General features: G+C 40.4%; 1 protein-coding gene across 10 annotated transcripts in view; it reads right to left on the bottom strand.

Annotated features, from left to right (window-relative positions):
• The window catches only part of THRB (thyroid hormone receptor beta), a 382425-nt gene that overhangs the window by 98989 nt on the left and 264271 nt on the right, over positions 1–19165 (bottom strand). For 9 of the 10 annotated variants that reach the window (XM_055285744.2, XM_055285718.2, XM_055285710.2 and 6 more), the window contains one exon: positions 18760–18823. The exons of the other annotated variant lie outside the window; for it this stretch is intronic. In XM_055285744.2, coding sequence (XP_055141719.1) covers positions 18760–18781 — 22 coding nt within the window. In that variant the 5' untranslated portion in view covers positions 18782–18823. The remainder of the gene's footprint in view (positions 1–18759; positions 18824–19165) is intronic. 10 annotated transcript variants of the gene reach the window in all.

Here is a 19165-nt window from a genome sequence, read left to right as displayed (position 1 = left end):
TCAAAGGCAAGAACTATTGCTCAGTCACGTTTATATGTTTAGTATGTAATATCTGAGATGCTCAAAAAATGTTAAATTGTATTCGAATTTTCTGTTGAGAAAGTTAAAGAATTTACGAATGTTCTGATTTGTCCCAATAATTTCTAATCTAATTTAGAGCATGGTGTTAAATGATTAAACTTCTCATGAATATTTTCATTATGCATTACTGAGTTTGATGGGCTATTTTATATTCATTTACATAGACATCTTTGAAGAATGATTTGATAATAATACTGAACGACTTTTTTGATGAAAGGTAATGCCAGCAGTAATTGGTATTCTGATGGCTTCATTTATGGTTCCATAGTCCTTGTACCCCAATTTTCTCAACCCCAAGTAGGAATTACACTCTTGTAATATTAAAATATTAAAATAATAAATATTATAAGAATTATAAGAAATTCTTATAATTAAGAAATTAAGAAATTCTTATAGGAAAATAAGAATTTTCTTATTCAAATATCTCTAACCTGAGGTCTATAAAAGCAGTGTCAGAGGAAACTATAAGCCATTTAAAAAGTTTGAAAAGGCCCAAGGGAAGTTGTACAATAATATGAGGCAGTCTGTGACACTTCCATGAAAAATGCCTTCAGATTTTTGAAAAAAGATATAGAAATTTTTCTATACATCTGTATAGCGTGGGAACATTGATCATTTCATCCTGCTCACTGAAAACATCAGATTAGTAACTAAATATGTCTTTGATGATTAAAAACCAGTCAATGAATGCTATTACTTCATAAAAGCGGTTTGGCAGGTAAAATGTTTGAAAGCACAGGGTTCAAGGGAGGTATGTGTTGGGAGAAAATAAGAGGATCTTGGCAAAAAAAAAAAAATGTTGAAAATCACAATTTGACACCGTGCAAGTAAAATGAAATTGAATTATGGGAAGCCAGTGCTTTTAAACACTTTTTTATTGGCAGTAGTGGGAAGGTATGTTTCCCTTCCCATTTTCTGCTATGACTTCCTACATGATGTGATTGCATCATGCTAAGTCCTACATCCTGTAGGATGCTGGGCATTCAGGAAAACACTGTGTGGTGTGGTCCCTTGCCTTGGCTGGCCTAGGAACTGATGCCTGTTAAAAAGTTAAGCAACAATAATAATCATAGCAACAAATGTTTAAAGATGCTTATGTTATCAGGGATTGCAGAAAGGAAGAGATTGTATGAAAAACTATCTACTTCCTTTTGCCTGAATTGTTTGCTTTAAATCTTATGTTTAGATTACTGCTTCATTAAAAATATCTTTCCTGGCTGGGCGCTGTGGCTCACGCCTGTAGTCCCAGCACTTTGGGAGGCTGAGGCAGGCGGATCATGAGGTCAGGAGATCGAGACCATCCTGGCTAACACCGTGAAACCTCGTCTCTACTAAAAAATACAAAAAAATTAGCCAGGCATGGTGGCAGGTGCCTGTAATCCCAGCTACTTGGGAGGCTGAGGCAGGAGAATGGCTTGAACCCAGGAGGCGGAGCTTGCAGTGAGCTGAGACTGTGCCACTGCACTCCAGCCTGGGCAACAGAGTAAGACTCCATTTCAAAAACAAAAAAAAAAACTTTCCATAAAGTAATAAAGAATAACAATTAAATTTTTTGTCTCTTATTTTTTTTTAAAAAAGAAAAGTCCTTAGCTGTACGGAAAATTCTTTTAGAAATTCTAGCTAGGGTGCTAAATTTGAATGTGACACTGGTGAGAAGACATGCATTATGGGAATGGGCTAAGCAAAGCTATAGACATTTAAGGTTAGCTGCAAAACAAACTTCTTAAAAAAGGACAAACACTCATTTACATTTGTTTTGTTTTTTTTTCCATTGCAGGATCATAATTCTGCTGGCTGTTTTCTCCACAGTAAATTAAGTTAGTGAGTAGCTACTATGTGCCAGGTACTCCCTCATAATGGCTGTCGTATGTTGTGCCCCAGTGCTCCATACTCTATGTTAAGTGATTTTATAAATCTTACATCCTCACCACAATTCTTTGAGAAAAGTTCAGCATTTTCAGCATTGGGATTTTTAAGATTTCCCCAAGTGAGTTAAACATGTAGATCAGGCTGAGAACAATAACCCTATGCGGACTGCTCACCAGATTGCTATATTCTCTTCAGACCCCAAAATGGAAGTCCTTTCATTTATTTAAAAAATTAAAAATAATAAGTATATAAATACCTCCTCCCATAACCAAAAGCACCACACATCTAAAAACAACACATTAAAGCAGCATAGAATAGCATTCTAAGCTTGGGCCTGGTGGCTCATGCCTGTAATTCCAGCACTTTGAGAGGCCGAAGTGGGCAGATTGCTTGAGCCCAGGAGTTTAAGACCAGCCTGGTCAACATGGTGAGACCCTGTCTCTGCAAAAAATAATAATAATAAAAAAATTTAGCTGAGTGTGGTGGTGTGTGCCAGTGATTCCAGCTACTCACAAGGCTAAGGTGGGAGGATTAGCTGAGTCTGGGAGGTCTCCTCGGGAGGAGGAGGTCACTGTCTCCATGGCAGTGAGCTGTGATCACACCACTGCACTCCAGCCTGGGTGACAGAGTGTGAGACTCTGTCTCAAAAAAACAAAAACAAAAAAATAGGATTTTAAGCTCGGTGCCTATAAAATCATTTGTGGGACAGAGAAACAAGTTTCCTCATGACTGTTCCATTTCTTCAACAAAAAATGCTGGCCTTGGAGTGTAGGCCTGAGGGACTTTGTGATCATTTCAGCTGGAGAGTTTGCTTTTCTGATGAGCCATCTGGATGAGTGAAGATGCTGATGTTCACTGGTCAAATGCATGGTTTCAGGAACCATGAGTTTGTCATTTGTGGGCAGAAGTAACAATAGACACCTACACAGTCATCAGGAGTAGAGCATCACTAATTTCATTTCAGTTTGCCACCCTAGGTCAGGTTAGGCCTAGATTAAAGGGTAATATTTTAGATTTTTTTGTAGGTACTCAGATGGCCAAACTAACATTTTCTGTGGAAAAGAACAAAACCCTCTACATCAGTGATTCTCAAACTTCTGTGTGCATCAGAATCACCTGGAGAGCTAATTAGGCACAAGAAAAGCCAAGGCACTTGTCATTAGGTAAGATGGTTGGCTAGAACTTTTTTCTTTTTAAGCTAAATTTCCCAGTGATTCTGATCCCACCACCAAGTTTGAGAACAACAGCTCTTTTCTTAACACCAGATGCATAGCAGAATCACTTGAGGAGTTAAAAAAACACAGCTACCAGAGGTTTCACCTTAGACCAATTTATTGGAGTCTCCAGTGGTGGGGCACAGACACTGGTATTTTTTAACAGATCCCCAGTTGACCTGTAATAGGCAGCAGGGTTGAGAACCACTGTGTCCCACCGGGTTGTACTTTAGAATTACCCGGACAGTTTTAAAAGAATGCTGAGTCTTGGGCCCCCACCTGGAGATTACTATTAAACTGGTCTAGGATGGCATGGACATCAGGACTTTAAAAAGCTCCTAGAGTGGCCAGGTGTGGTGGCTCATGCCTATAATCCCAGCACTTGGGGAGGCTAAGGGGGATGGATCAGCTGAGCCCAGGAGTTCGAGACCAGCCTGGGCAACATGGCAAGACCCCAACTCTACAAAAAATACAAAAATTAGCTAGGTGTGGTGGTGAGTTCCTGTAGTCCCAGCTACTTGGGAGGCTGAGATGGGGGAATCACATGAGCCTGGAAGGTGGAGGTTGCAGTGAGCCAAGATCATGCCACCACACTCCAGCCTGGGCCAGAGAGTGAGACCCTGTCTCAAAAAGAAAGCTCCCACAGGGATTCTAATACGCAGCCAAGTTTGAGCAGGACAAACTTAAGTCCTCTTCCAAAGGGAGGGATCAAATTTCTGGCCACCTGGCTGTCATTTTGGAAACTGAGGTTGTTCCAGAAGCAATTGTCCGAATCTCTAGGAGTTTTGAGGGAGGTTTTTGCTAATCTAACTAAATTTGCTGAGATTTTATTAATTTGGTCTCAGCTTACTAAAATGGAGAAGAAAGAATGCTTAATACATCTTCCTTGGAAATGCAGCACGATAAAGACAAAGAAAGAACTTCAGTCAAGGTAAAAAAAAAAAAAAAAAAGACAGAAAGAAACAATCACCATTTGAAGCCATTTAACCCACAGTTTCCCAATCTTTGGGAACTGACTGTCCAAATACTCAACAGTCTGCTGTGGCGGCCCTAGGCAAGACACTTCACCGCATTGGCTTCAGCCTGCTAATGTGTGAACTATGGCTTAGAGAAAATGACTCAGTTCAGTTACAGAACCAAGACAAGAAAGCATCTGCACTCTGCAGGCTTGGGGAACTGGCATTCCACACTAGTTTCCTTTTTACAACACAGCCAAATTCCAGAGCGAGAATGTCATCATAGCCAAGACTTGAAAGAAAAGCAAAGATGGATAAAACAAGCGCCTGGGACTTTTCAGATGGCAATGGTGGCAGGTGGTGGTGCCATATAAAAAACTCTTCGCTCACTGCAAACAAAATAACACCATATAGTCATTAGAAACCAAATTCTGATTGGGAAAATTGTTTTCTTTTGAAGAGATTTGCACCTACATATGTGCAACTGCTGTGGACTTTAGTGGCATTTAGGACACTAGAGAGGAAGATACATCCCCACATAACAGAACCTTGTTAAGTTATAGTTGTTATTTGTGACTGATAGGAAAAAAATTAGGTAGAGATGTACTGGACAGCTCTTGGTTACAGCAGGGCTTGCAGGAGACTGAGATGAGTTTATCAGAGTGGTGATGGTGGGGATAATGGGGATGATGATGTGGGAGGCAGTGATCGTAGTGGAGGTTGGTGTGATGATGATTGTGGTTGGGGTACGAGAAGAAGCCAGCTTTGTAAAGGGTGCCTTCTAGGAAGGGTGCCTTCTGTAAAGGGTGACTTCTAGGAAGAATACAGGAGTTGCTGAGAAAGAATTTCTTTTCACTCTTCTGCTCCCATCTTCTACTCTCTATAAAGTCTTGTCCTTTTGACATTTCAACTTCCTGATTACCTAGCTGCTCAAATTTGGAAACTGAAGTTGTTCTAGAAGTAATTGTCTAAGAGTTGCTGGGAGATTTGAGGGAAGGTTTTCCCTAGTCTGACTGGATTTGGTGAGATTTTGTTAATCTGTTCTCTTTCAGAAAGCTCCCTACTTTTCCGTAGTAAGTTTCTCTTCCAAGAGAAGCTTAGGAAGTTAAAGAGGAGGGATGAGAGGAGGACAGAGACAGTCAGAGCACAGGAGGACCAGTCCTTCTTCAGGTAGCCTATAGGGCATCTTTTACCCAGTCTTACCACAAGAAGAGTTACCGTTCTTTGTTTCATGAGGAAAAAAGGAGCATTTGCTCTTGTTTTAAAGAAAAAGGTGATGTGTTAGCTGCACAGAAATTCTTCCTGGTGGTCTCTTGATTTGCCCCTTATTATGGTAGAAACTGGAAAAACTTGTGAACTGAGGTGCTGGTCTCCTGTCTTCCCTAGTCTGGATGGAAGCCATGGAGTGATTTTCAACCTCTTCTACCAATTTGTGTGTGACAGGAAAAAAAAGTAAGATGACAAATATTTATGGTTTTCCCTTCCTTTGCTTTCCAAGGTAAGTGAGGACACAAGGAAGATCTGTTTATTTTGATGAGTGGGGTTTTAAAAGGAAATACATATCGAGGAAGTGGAGAGAAGAGGCTCACAATCTTGAAGGTGGAGGTAGTAGTGGGGAGAAGACGGAGGGGGGAGAAGGGTCCAGATTCCTGACTGCAGCGGGGAGAGGAGGCAGTGTGTACAGCAGACTCATCAGGGTTTTAGCCTCTGGGGAGAGAGGGAGAAGAGGATGTGAGGTTTCAGCAGTTCCTGTGAGGCATGGATCTGTGGGAGAGATGTCTGAGCATGAATTTAAAGACTTTTTGTGTGATGTGTGTAATAGCCTCCCTTCTGCCCTCAAGGAATTTGGGGGAAGACAGATGCTTCCTTTCTAACCTACTTGCAGTGAGATTTTTATTTCTTTTAGACGTGACAGCATGCAGACGGAGGAGCAAAAAGGCCCCCATCACATTGTGTGGTTAAATACCCAAGAAATAAAATCAAAGCTTAGCCAACAGTAGAGCTAGCTATTTGGGCTATTTTTCTTTCTGCCAAACTATTCATGGCAACATTTGTAATGCGTATAGATGGCTGTATAGAATCCAAAGCCACGTTTTATTTTTGGCCACATCTGGGGAGACAGGAATTCAGAAGAAAGTGCAATAAACCTCCAGATTTCCCTTCAGAATGGCTATGCTAGGAGTGTGTCCATCTATCTAAAGCCTCCCAGCTCTATGGCACTGTGGGAAGGGGAGCTGAGGGTCATGTTGGCATTCTGCATTGCTGCTCTCCTTTGGCTTCTGTTATTACTTCATCTATACCCGGAATCAGTCCGAAGTCCTGGGGATTGGCTGTCCTGACTTTGGGAGAAGGGACAAAAGGACCTCCACCAGTCAGGTTTGCCTCTCCCTTGTCTCAAAGGCTCACCACTTTGTGTGAGTGTTTGGTGCACAAAGGTAAGAATGCAAGAGTTAAAGGTAAGTATGAGAGAGAAAAATCTTCAACCTTAAGCAAGTCATTCCTGCGTCTAATTAAAAAGAACTACATGTTGAAATAAAAGTGCTAACACATTCCAAAGAGCACATTGAGGTCTGTCCCTAAGTAATCATCAGAAGATATTATTAAGCTTGGCAACAAAGAAATAAATCATAAATGACACCTCAACAGAACTCACTCTATATAAACTAAAAGCTTCTGTATGACCAAAAATGCTATGGAACCATATTTACAATTTATTTGTAAATGGTTTGAAATAAAAATTAGATAGAGATGGAAAGAGAGAGAAAGAAGATTAAAGCAAATGTGATAAAATTAACATTTTAAGACTTAGGGTAGGGGTGGAGCCAAGATGGCAGAATAGGAACAGCTCTGGTCTACAGCTCCCAGCCTGAGCGACACAGAAGACAGGTGATTTCTGCATTTCCATTTGAGGTACCGGGTTCATCTCACTAGGGAGTGCCAAACAGTGGGCGCAGGACAGTCGGTGCAGCGCACTGTGCGCAAGCCGAAGCAGGGCGAGGCATTGCCTCACTCGGGAAGCGCAAGGGGTCAGGGAGTTCCCTTTCCTAGTCAAAGAAAGGGGTAACAGATGGCACCTGGAAAATCGGGTCAGTCCCACCCTAATACGGCGCTTTTCCAAGAGGCTTGGAAAACGGCACACCAGGAGATTGTGTCCCGCACCTGGCTCGGAGGGTCCTATGCCCACGGAGTCTCACTGATTGCTAGCACAGCAGTCTGAGATCAAACTGCAAGGCGGCAGTGAGGCTGGGGGAGGGGGGCCGCCATTGCCCAGGCTTGCTTAGGTAAACAAAGCAGCCAGGAAGCTCGAACTGGGTGGAGCCCACCACAGCTCAAGGAGGCCTGCCTGCCTCTGTAGGCTCCACCTCTGGGGGCAGGGCACAGACAAACACAAAGTCAGCAGGAACCTCGGCAGACTTAAATGTCCCTGTCTGACAGCTTGGAAGAGAGTAGTGGTTTTCCCAGCACGCAGCTGGAGATCTCAGAATGGGCAGACTGCCTCCTCAAGTGGGTCCCTGACCTCCGAGCAGCCTAACTGGGAGGCACCCCCAAGTAGGGAAAGACTGACACCTCACTCAGCCAGGTACTCCTCTGAGACAAAACTTCCAGAGGAACTATCAGACAGCTGAATTTGCAGTATCATGAAAATCCACTGTTCTGCAGCCACCGCTGCTGACACCCAGCCAAACAGGGTCTGGAGTGGACCTCTAGCAAACTCCAACAGACCTGCAGCTGAGGCTCCTGTCTGGTAGAAGGAAAACTAACAAACAGAAAGGACATCCACACCAAAAACCCATCTGTACATCACCATCATCAAAGACCAAAAGTAGATAAAACCAAAAAGATGGGGAAAAAACAGAGCAGAAAAACTGGAAACTCTAAAAAGCAGAGCACCTCTCCTCCTCCAAAGGAACGCAGTTCCTCACCAGCAGTGGAACAAAGCTGGATGGAGAATGACTTTGACGAGTTGAGAGAAGAAGGCTTCAGACGATCAGACTACTCTGAGCTACGGGAGGAAATTCAAAACAATGGCAAAGAAGTTAAAAACTTTGAAAAAAAATTAGACGAATGGATAACTAGAATAACCAATGAAGAGAAGGGCTTAAAGGAGCTGATGGAGCTGAAAGCCAAGTTTCGAGAACTACGAGAAGATCGCAGAAGCCTCGGTAGCCGATGCGATCAACTGGAAGAAAGGGTATCAGTGATGGAAGATGAAATGAATGAAATGAAGCGAGAAGGGAAGTTTGGAGAAAAAAGAATAAAAAGAAATGAACAATGCCTCCAAGAAACATGGGACTATGTGAAAAGACCAAACCTACGTCTCATTGGTGTACCTCAAAGTGACGGGGAGAATGGAATCAAGTTGGAAAACACTCTTCTGGATATTATCCAGGAGAACTTCCCCAATCTAGCAAGGCAGGCCAACATTCAGATTCAGGAAATACAGAGAATGCCACAAAGATACTCCTCGAGAAGAGCAGCTCCAAGACACATAATTGTCAGATTCACCAAAGTTGAAATGAAGGAAAAAATGTTAAGGGCGGCCAGAGAGAAAGGTTGGGTTACCCTCAAAGGGAAGCCCATCAGACTAACAGCTGATCTCTCGGCAGAAACTCTACAAGCCAGAAGAGAGTAGGGGCCGATATTCAACATTCTTAAAGAAAAGAATTTTCTACCCAGAATTTCATATCCAGCCAAACTAAGCTTCATAAGTGAAGGAGAAATAAAATACTTTATAGACAAGCAAATGCTGAGTGATTTTGTCACCAACAGGCCTGCCCTAAAAGAGCTCCTGAAGGAAGGACTAAACATGGAAAGGAACAACTGGTACCAGCCACTGCAAAAACATGCCAAATTGTAAAGACCATCGAGGGTAGGAAGAAACTGCATCAACTAACGAGCAAAATAACCAACTAACATCATAATGACAGGATCAAATTCACACATAACAATATTAAATTTAAACGTAAATGGGCTAAATGCTCCAATTAAAAGACACAGACTGGCAAATTGGATAAGGAGTCAGGACCCATCAGTGTGCTGTATTCAGGAAACCCATCTCACGTGCAGAGACACACATAGACTCAAAATAAAGGGGTGGAGGAAGATCTATCAAGCAAATGGAAAACAGAAAAAGGCAGGGGTTGCAATCGTAGTCTCTGATAAAATAGACTTTAAACCAACAAAGATCAAAAGAGACAAAGAAGGCCATTACATAATGGTAAAGGGATCAATTCAACAAGAAGAGCTAACTATCCTAAATATATATGCACCCAACACAGGAGCACCCAGATTCATAAAGCAAGTCCTGACTGACCTACAAAGGGACTTAAACTCCCACACAATAATAATGGGAGATTTTAACACCCCACTGTCAACATTAGACAGATCAACGAGACAGAAAGTTAACAAGGATACCCAGGAATTGAACTCAGCTCTGCAGAAAGTGGACCTAACAGACACCTACAGAACTCTCCACCCCAAATCAACAGAATATACATTTTTTTCAGCACCACACCACACCTATTCCAAAATTGACCACATAGTTGGAAGTAAAGCTCTCCTCAGCAAATGTAAAAGAACAGAAATTATAACAAACTGTCTCTCAGAACACAGTGCAATCAAACTAGAACTCAGGATTAAGAAACTCACTCAAAACCGCTCAACCGCATGGAGACTGAACAAACTGCTCCTGAATGACTACTGGGTACATAACGAAATGAAGGCAGAAATAAAGATGTTCTTTGAAACCAATGAGAACAAAGACACAACATACCAGAATCTCTGGGACACATTCAAAGCAGTGTGTAGAGGGAAATTTATAGCACTAAATGCCCACAAGAGAAAGCAGGAAAGATCCAAAATTGACACCCTAACATCACAATTAAAAGAACTAGAAAAGCAAGAGCAAACACATTCAAAAGCTAGCAGAGGGCTAGAAATAACTAAAATCAGAGCAGAACTGAAGGAAATAGAGACACAAAAAACCCTTCAAAAAATTAATGAATCCAGGAGCTGGTTTTTTGAAAAAATCAACAAAATTGATAGACCGCTAGCAAGAGTAAAAAAGAAGAAAAGAGAGAAGAATCAAATAGATGCAATAAAAAATGAAAAAGGGGATATCACCACCAATCCCACAGAAATACAATCTACCATCAGAGAATACTACAAACACTTCTATGCAAATAAACTAGAAAATCTAGAAGAAATGGATAAATTCCTCGACAAATACACCCTCCCAAGACTAAACCGGGAAGAAGTTGAATCTCTGAATAGACCAATAACAGGCTCGGAAATTGTGGCAATAATCAATAGCTTAACAACCAAAAAGAGTCCAGGACCTGATGGATTCACAGCCGAATTCTACCAGAGATACAAGGAGGAACTGGTACCCTTCCTTCTGAAACTATTCCAATCGATAGAAAAAGAGGGAATCCTCCCTAACTCATTTTATGAGGCCAGCATTGTCCTGATACCAAAGCCAGGCAGAGACACAACCAAAAAAGAGAATTTCAGACCAATATCCTTGATGAACATTGATGCAAAAATCCTCAATAAAATACTGGCAAACCGAATCCAGCAGCACATCAAAAAGCTTATCCACCATGATCAAGTGGTCTTCATCCCTGGGATGCAAGGCTGGTTCAACATACGCAAATCAATAAATGTAATCCAGCATATAAACAGAACCAAAGACAAAAACCACATGATTATCTCAATAGATGCAGAAAAGGCCTTTGACAAAAGTCAACAACCCTTCATGCTAAAAACTCTCAATAAATTAGGTATTAATGGGACGTATCTCAAAATAATAAGAGCTATCTATGAAAAACCCACAGCCAATATCATACTGAATGGGCAAAAACTGGAAGCATTCCCTTTGAAAACGCACAAGACAGGGACGCCCTCTCTCACCACTCCTATTCAACATAGTGCTGGAAGTTCTGGCCAGGGCAATCAGGCAGGAGAAGGAAATAAACGGTATTCAATTAGGAAAAGAGGAAGTCAAATTGTCCCTGTTTGCAGATGACATGATTGTATATCTAGAAAACCCCATGGTCTCAGCCCAAAATCTCCTTAAGCTGATTAGCAGCTTCAGCAAAGTCTCAGGATACAAAATCAATGTACAAACATCACAAGCATTCTTGTACACCAATCACAGACAAACAGAGAGCCAAATCATGAGTGAACTCCCATTCACAATTGCTTCAAAGAGAATAAAATACCTAGGAATCCAACTTACAAGGGATGTGAAGGACCTCTTCAAGGAGAACTACAAACCACTGCTCAATGAAATAAAAGAGGATACAAACAAATGGAAGAACATTCCATGCTCATGGGTTGGAAGAATCAATATCGTGAAAATGGCCATACTGCCCAAGGTAATTTATAGATTCAATGCCATCCCCATCAAGCTACATGTGACTTTCTTCACAGAATTGGAAAAAACTACTTTAAACTTCATATGGAACCAAAAAAGAGCCTGCATCGCCAAGTCAATCCTAAGCCAAAAGAACAAAGCTGGAGGCATCACGCTACCTGACTTCAAACTATACTACAAGGCTACAGTAACCAAAACAGCATGGTACTGGTACCACAACAGAGACATAGATCAATGGAACAGAACAGAGCCCTCAGAAATAATGCTGCATATCTACAACTATCTGATCTTTGACAAACCTGACAAAAACAAGAAATAGGGAAAAGATTCCCTATTTAATAAATGGTGCTGGGAAAACTGGCTAGCCATATGTAGAAAGTTGAAACTGGATCCCTTCCTTACACCTTATACAAAAATTAATTCAAGATGGATTAAAGACTTACATGTTAGACCTAAAACCATAAAAACCCTAGTAGAAAACGTAGGCAATACCATTCAGGACATAGGCATGGGCTAGGACTTCATGTCTAAAACAACAAAAGCAATGGCAACAAAAGCCAAATTGACAAATGGGATCTAATTAAACTAAAGAGCTTCTGCACAGCAAAAGAAACTACCATCAGAGTGAACCAGCAACCTACAAAATGGGAGAAAATTTTTGCAACCTACTCACCTGACAAAGGGCTAATATCCAGAATCTACAATGAACTCAAACAAATTTACAAGAAAAAAACAACCCCATCAAAAAGTGGGCAAAGGACATGAACAGACACTTCCCAAAAGAAGACATTTATGCAGCCAAAAAACACATGAAAAAATGCTCATCATCACTGGCCATGAGAGAAACGCAAATCAAAACCACAATGAGATACCATCTCACACCAGTTAGAATGGGGATCATTAAAAAGTCAGGAAACAACAGGTGCTGGAGAGAATGTGGAGAAATAGGAACACTTTTACACTGTTGGTGGGACTGTAAACTAGTTCAACCATTGTGGAAGTCAGTGTGGCGATTCCTCAGGGATCTAGAACTAGAAATACCATTTCACCCAGCCATCCCAGTAATGGGATGATTTATACCCAAAGGACTATAAATCATGCTGCTATAAAGACACATGCACACGTATGTTTATTGCAGCACTATTCATAATAGCAAAGACTTGGAAGCAACCCAAATGTCCAACAACGCTAGACTGGATTAAGAAAATGTGGCACCTATACACCATGGAATACTATGCAGCCATAAAAAATGATGAGTTCATGTCCTTTGTAGGGACATGGATGAAACTGGAAACCATCATTCTCAGTAAACTATCGCCAGGACAAAAAACCAAACACTGCATGTTCTCACTCATAGGTGGGAATTGAACAATGAAAACTCATGGACACAGGAAGGGGAACATCACACTCTGGGGACTGTTGTGGGGTGGGGGGAGGGGGGAGGGACAGCATTAGGAGATATACCTAATGCTAAATGATGAGTTAATGGGTGCAGCAAACCAACATGGCACATGGATACATATGTAACAAACCTGCACATTGTGCACATGTACCCTAAAACCTAAAGTATAATAATAAAAAATAAAAAATAAAAAGCAGTTGGCTGGAGGCAAAAAAAAAAAAAAATACTTAGGGTAAACGATGGCTTGAAATTCCTTGTATTAATTTTGCAACTTTCCTGTAAGTATAAAATTATTTCAAAGGAAGAAAAATTTAGAAAGGTTAAATATTGCCATAAACAAAAAGAAGAGATATGTACTAAATTGAGAAAAATATATATACTGTTTATGATAGAAAATGAATTAATTCCCCTATACCTAAATCATTAAGAGAAAGACAAATACCACAATAGAAAAGTTAAACAAACAGGTTAAGTTATAAAAGGTGAAGTTTGAGTCATCAATCAATGTGTGTGTGTGGGGAGTATACACTCAAATTTATAATCAATAAGAAAAATATAAAGTTTTGAAAGGCTTGATACAATTTTGCCTAATAAATTGCCTCCTCAAAAACAAAGAAATAGGCTAACTATACCAAAAATTTCTACATTTGGAGGGTATATACTTAAATGGAGGCTGAACCGCTGTTGGATGTCTCAATTGGTCCAATAATCTGGCTAAAATTTGAAAATAGAAAAAGTTTTTAAAGCTGTTCAGTCCCTTTGACTCATCATTTCCTTTACATAGTAGAGTTCATCCAGAGGAAATTATCAGAAAGATGCAAAATTATGTACAAGGCAGTTCATTATATATTCATCATGTCAATATGTAATAAATATGTATTCATCATATATTATTTATAACAATATTATGTTAATAGCCTAATAATCAGGGACTATATCACCATATGATGAATTACTAAGTAGCCATGAACAAAATCCCTTTGAGGAAGCGTGTTTATTGACAACAGGAAACGTTAACAATATGTACACTGTTAACATTAGTTATTTTTGAATGGTGTCATTATTTTGCCATCAGTAACCTTTTGAAACCATGGAAAGCCATTCTACGTAGGTTGTAGGACATATGCCCCACTGTGACTCTATTTCTGAAGGAAGAAATGGCCATTAAGAAGCAGTTGAAAAACCTAAGGGACACCTGAAGGTCCACCTTTGAAAAATGGCATGGGCTTGACAATAAAATGCCGAGTTTTCCCAACTTAAATGTTTTGTCTGACTCTGAAAAGCTTGTTCAGTAGGATAGTCTCAAAACACAAAATGCATTGCCTCAGTGTTCACCTTTTCTTTATACTCAACCATCAGTGTATGTATGCCTTACTCTATGAACATGTGATTTATAAATATTCAAATTTTAGAAGTGGAAGGGGAACTAGGGATGAACTGCTTTCACTTTCTCATTTAACAGATAAGGAATTCAAGATCTAGGAAGATGAAGTGACTTGCTTAGTTAACTTAGCAAAAGAAGACTCTAACTTTGATATTTAACATTTAGCATATTCACATCTTAGCATAAATTCCCCTATGCTGTTGATCATGGTTTTATCCAAAATAGAGCTCATATATCCATAACACATAAACAGGTTCTACAAGTAATGAGAACAAGACAAAAACTACAGTGGACAAATGGACAATAACTATGAACAAGCAAGTTACAGATGCAGAAATGCGGGTGGTGAATAAACGTAAAAAATGCTCAATCTCAGTAGTAATAAGGGAAAATTTAAAAAACCTGTGTTGTTCTCAATTTTGCTTAACACATGAGCCCCTCCCAAAGCAAGCTCGCAGGAAACAGTACAAAGATCACACGGTGGGAAATTTTGGGGTAACATCTGGAAGCTCCTATCTATCTTGGCACGCATCCCTTCCCTGCTACTGAGGGATACTCAAGAATAATGCCTTGACAAAGAAAATACCTTCCCACAGTAGGGAAGTTAAACAAGCAAGCAAGTCACAAACAAGTCCGAGTTAAATAACTGAATGGGGACTATATTATTCACATTAAAGGTGCCATCATAGAGTGACTTTAAATCACTGGAGGCCCAGTTTTGATGAAAACATCAAATACTTTGCCAGCTTTATGCCATATCCTAATATTATACAGCCAGGTTCAGTGCAAACATAATGGGTCTTTGTTTTTGCCTCTTCCAGCACAGTTTGAATTCTTGGTTTCCTGTTCAGTCAAGGCCAAAAGCCTCTAACTTTGGTATTTAACATTTTAGCTACTCATATCTTAGAACAAATTTCCATATGCTGTGGATCATGGTTTTATTAAAAATAGAGTTCATTATATTGTCATCAATGTCAGCAGAATTTCCCTCAGATTATCTAGGAAGTGATGCTTAATTCGAGACTGATAAAACATTGTATTAAGGTACTTTTTTACTTCCTTCTTTAAGAACTGTATTTTTTTTTCTTGTTTCTGCTGAGGTTGGAAGGAATCGCATTTTTCAATGAATGATTTCATATAGTCCTAATTTCAAATTAGGTGGCGTAAAGCAGTGAGAAAATTTTGGCAAGATCTGACTCTAGCCGATATTAAGTAACCTCAAAAAATAAACAATTATTCATTTGAGTTAGTGCAAAGTACATAAATTTAATAAACATTATGGTTGAATGAGCCTACAAAAACATGCCTCCTTTATCTGAAAATGCTGACCTGTTGTTTTAGGAAAATAGATTCAATATTAAAATACTGATCATTTGGCCGGGCGCGGTGGCTCACGCTTGTAATCCCAGCACTTTGGGAGGCCGAGGCGGGCGGATCACGGGGTCAGGAGATCGAGACCACGGTGAAACCCCGTCTCTACTAAAAAATACAAAAAATTAGCCGGGCCTGGTGTTGGGCGCCTGTAGTCCCAGCTACTCGGAGAGGCTGAGGCAGGAGAACGGCGTGAACCTGGGAGGCGAAGCTTGCAGTGAGCCGAGATTGCGCCACTGCACTCCAGCCTGGGCGACAGAGCAAGACTCCGTCTCAAAAAAAAAAAAAAAAAAAATACTGATCATTTAAAAAATGATTTTCATTTCATAAGGGTTTAACTGATTTCCTGTATTGAATAGCAGTAATATTACCTATTATGCTTTTCAAAGGAAAAAATATGCGTATTTGGCCTTTGAAGTATGCTCCTAGAGCAAGCACTTAGTTCTGACAGCTTATAACTTCATTATAGTCTTCCTTTGGGTTTCTTAAAACATGTACCCTGAGCCCACTACAGTCGAAAGAGGGAAAATAACATTGTTTTATCTCATACACAAACGAGGGCATCTAAAGTAATGATTTTCTCATCTGAGCCCACTAACATATACCGTACATATATGTGTCTGGAGTAGGTTTCTTTTGAAAATAGAACTACAATTAGTTTCTCCACTATGAAGCAAATGCTGGAAGTGAAAACTCCCTCCTCCACTAGGAGGCAGCTGGGGTTTTGGCTCAGTCTGTGAGGAAAGCAGCCCAGCTTCCACAAGATGGTCTGAAAAGCTGGCTTACCCTCGAGCTGTCTAGGAGTGGGCCTAGATTCCTAGCTCAGCTCTCAAGCTGACTCAGACTTGGGGGTTCTGCTTAGTAATGAGATGGTTTGTAGCTAGAAGGGAACTGCCTGGACCACCCTGGGCTCTAGAACAAGGGTCCACAAACTATAGGCCAAAGCTGACCTGCTGCCTGTTTTATAAATTTGTAGTAAACCACAGCCAAGTCTATTTATTTACATGTAGTCTCTGGCTTTTCATGCTACAATGGCAGAATTGAGTAATTATGACAGACACTGTATGGCCTGCAAAGCCAGAAATATTTATTCACTGGGCCTTTACAACAACAATGAAAATTGCCAGCCCCTGATCCAGAGAAGCAGGAATGAATGGTCACTCTACCTAGATGAACTGCGCTGTACCTAGAACTAATTCCCACAGCAAGTGAAGACCATTTTATTACCTACTTTTACACCACGTTTTGCCATTTCATATGTCTTGGGGTATGTTCTTTGAGTCCAGATCTTTGGACACTTTTTCAGGTGGGCAAATTATCATGGAGTAGAGAGCCATCCTTATAGCACCTGCTCTCACACTGTCCTTTATCAGAACGGAATACTGTCCCTCCATTTTGCAGCGTGGCTACCTGCCGTCTGGTATCTGTGTGCTCACACCTGCGTGTGCCTGCAAAGACTTAGGCCATCACTCCTTCTGACTGAGATTCCCATTCATCCCAACAGAAACATTGAGGCTGTAGCTAAGTTTGAATGTGTTGGTTTATGACGTAGAAGGAGTGCGATTTTAGTGGTGGAGAATTTGACCTAGTTGGCAGTGGAATAGATGTGGGAGTGGGTGTGTTTTGGTGCCTGTTGATGTGAAATAAGAAGATATGTGGTTCCGATGCCCTCAGCTCCTACAGGTGTGAATCACTGTGGTTTGCCCAGGCACCCCATCTTTTTGCTATATCAGGAGTTCCAGTATGGGTGGGTAGAGAGGCTGGGCAAAGATGCTGGGAGAGATAAAGTTTATCGTTATTGGGAGGCTTCAAAACTTTCAGAAGGCTGAATGGCAACTCCCAGTTGCTTCAGTTTCTCAGGTCTACTGGAGATTAAGTTCTTGGAGCAATTTGTCCTGCATGTTTAGTTCATCATAGGATGTGGAGGTGACATGAATAGATAATCAAAGGTCAGGCTGCATCCTCGACACACAGAGGTCTATGAGGACCTGCCTTATTGCCATGGTAACAAAAAGGACAGTGGTGGGCTTGCTGCTAGGCTGGAAGGTATATAGCTGAGGTCATAAACTGACAGCTCATGGGTTGATTCTAGTTAGCAGACATATTTCGACTGAGCCATAAGTCTATACAATTTTTATAAGTTATTTGCTAACATCTAAAATTTGGGATATTTCATTTAAAATCTGAATTTCCAACTTCTCTTGCAAATTTGAAATCTCTGGACACATGGGGCTTCATTCCTTCTTGTCAGTGATTGCTTAGAGTGGGAGATGGCTTCCTTTTAGAGAGAACCAGAGTTCTCCAGCTTTGTTTACTTGTTTTTGCTTTTACCTAACCTTTGTCATCACTGGTGTTATTGGCCTGTTCCCTGGCACCACTGAGTGTACAACCATTGCTCTATAAATTGCACAAAGAATTTATGCTATTGCAACCTTGTATTCCTCCAAGGTCATTCTGTCTCTCCTTTGACCCTTGCTAAGAGTTTTATAACTGACTTATACGTTACATGACCTAATCATATTCCATTCTGACTCTACTGCTGAATGGAATAAACAGCCAGCTTTTGAAAATATACACTTTCTGTGGTCAGAAAGTATGTAGAGCCATTTATTATATTAATTGGAATGACTGTAAGAAGTAAACATACACTGGGTGCAGTGGCCCACTGTAAATCCAAGCATTTTGGGAGGCTGAGGTGGGAGGATCACTTGAGCCCTGGGAGGTTGGGGCTGCAGTAAACTGTGAGTGCACTACTGCACTCCAGCCTGGGTGACAGAGCAAGACCCTATCTCAAAAAAAAAAAAACAAAAAAAAAAAAAACAAAAAAAGGAAAATAGTAAACTTAGTGTGCAATGGCTAAAGGATGGCTAAAAATGAATAGTCATTTCCTCTCCATCACCTTTCTGGTGAGGATGCATCTTATAATATCAGAAGAACACGGAAATACATTACTAGGGATGTATTCACAGGATTTAATAACACTTATTGGTTTGGAAATAACGGTTGCTAAAACTCGCAAGTTAGTCTTTAAGAATCTATAATTTCACTTCAGGTGGAACAAAAATGGAGGCACACAAAGAAAATGTAAAAAAAAAAAAAGATACCTGTCATACTGTTGGGAGTCATAGGTTAGTAATCATTCTGGATCCCTTTTTTCACTGACATCTCCTACAAGGAAAAAATACAAAAAAATCACAGATTATAATCTGCATTTTCCATCATGGTTCTGTTCCAAACAATATCATATGCATTAATTACCTTGAAGCAATATTTGTTACTTTCAACTCAGAACTGGGGACATTGAAGCATCGGTGGGCTATGTGATATGTGTAAATTTGTAGGACCTCTTAATTTTCATCTCAGGGTTCCTTCTATAAACACGTTTTAAAAATAAATTTGTTTTCAAGGTCACATTTTTCCATCTCAGATTTTTAAGAAAGCTACCAGCTCACAGATTAGCTCTTTATCCCAAGAGTGGCTAAGATGTATTAGCAACTCTAATCTAGATCT

This window comes from Symphalangus syndactylus, chromosome 1, assembly GCF_028878055.3.
Source record: "Symphalangus syndactylus isolate Jambi chromosome 1, NHGRI_mSymSyn1-v2.1_pri, whole genome shotgun sequence".
In the NCBI taxonomy this organism is placed as follows: Eukaryota; Metazoa; Chordata; class Mammalia; order Primates; family Hylobatidae; genus Symphalangus; species Symphalangus syndactylus.
Note: the sequence above shows the minus strand (reverse complement) of the source record. Positions and strands in the feature narration are given on the sequence as shown.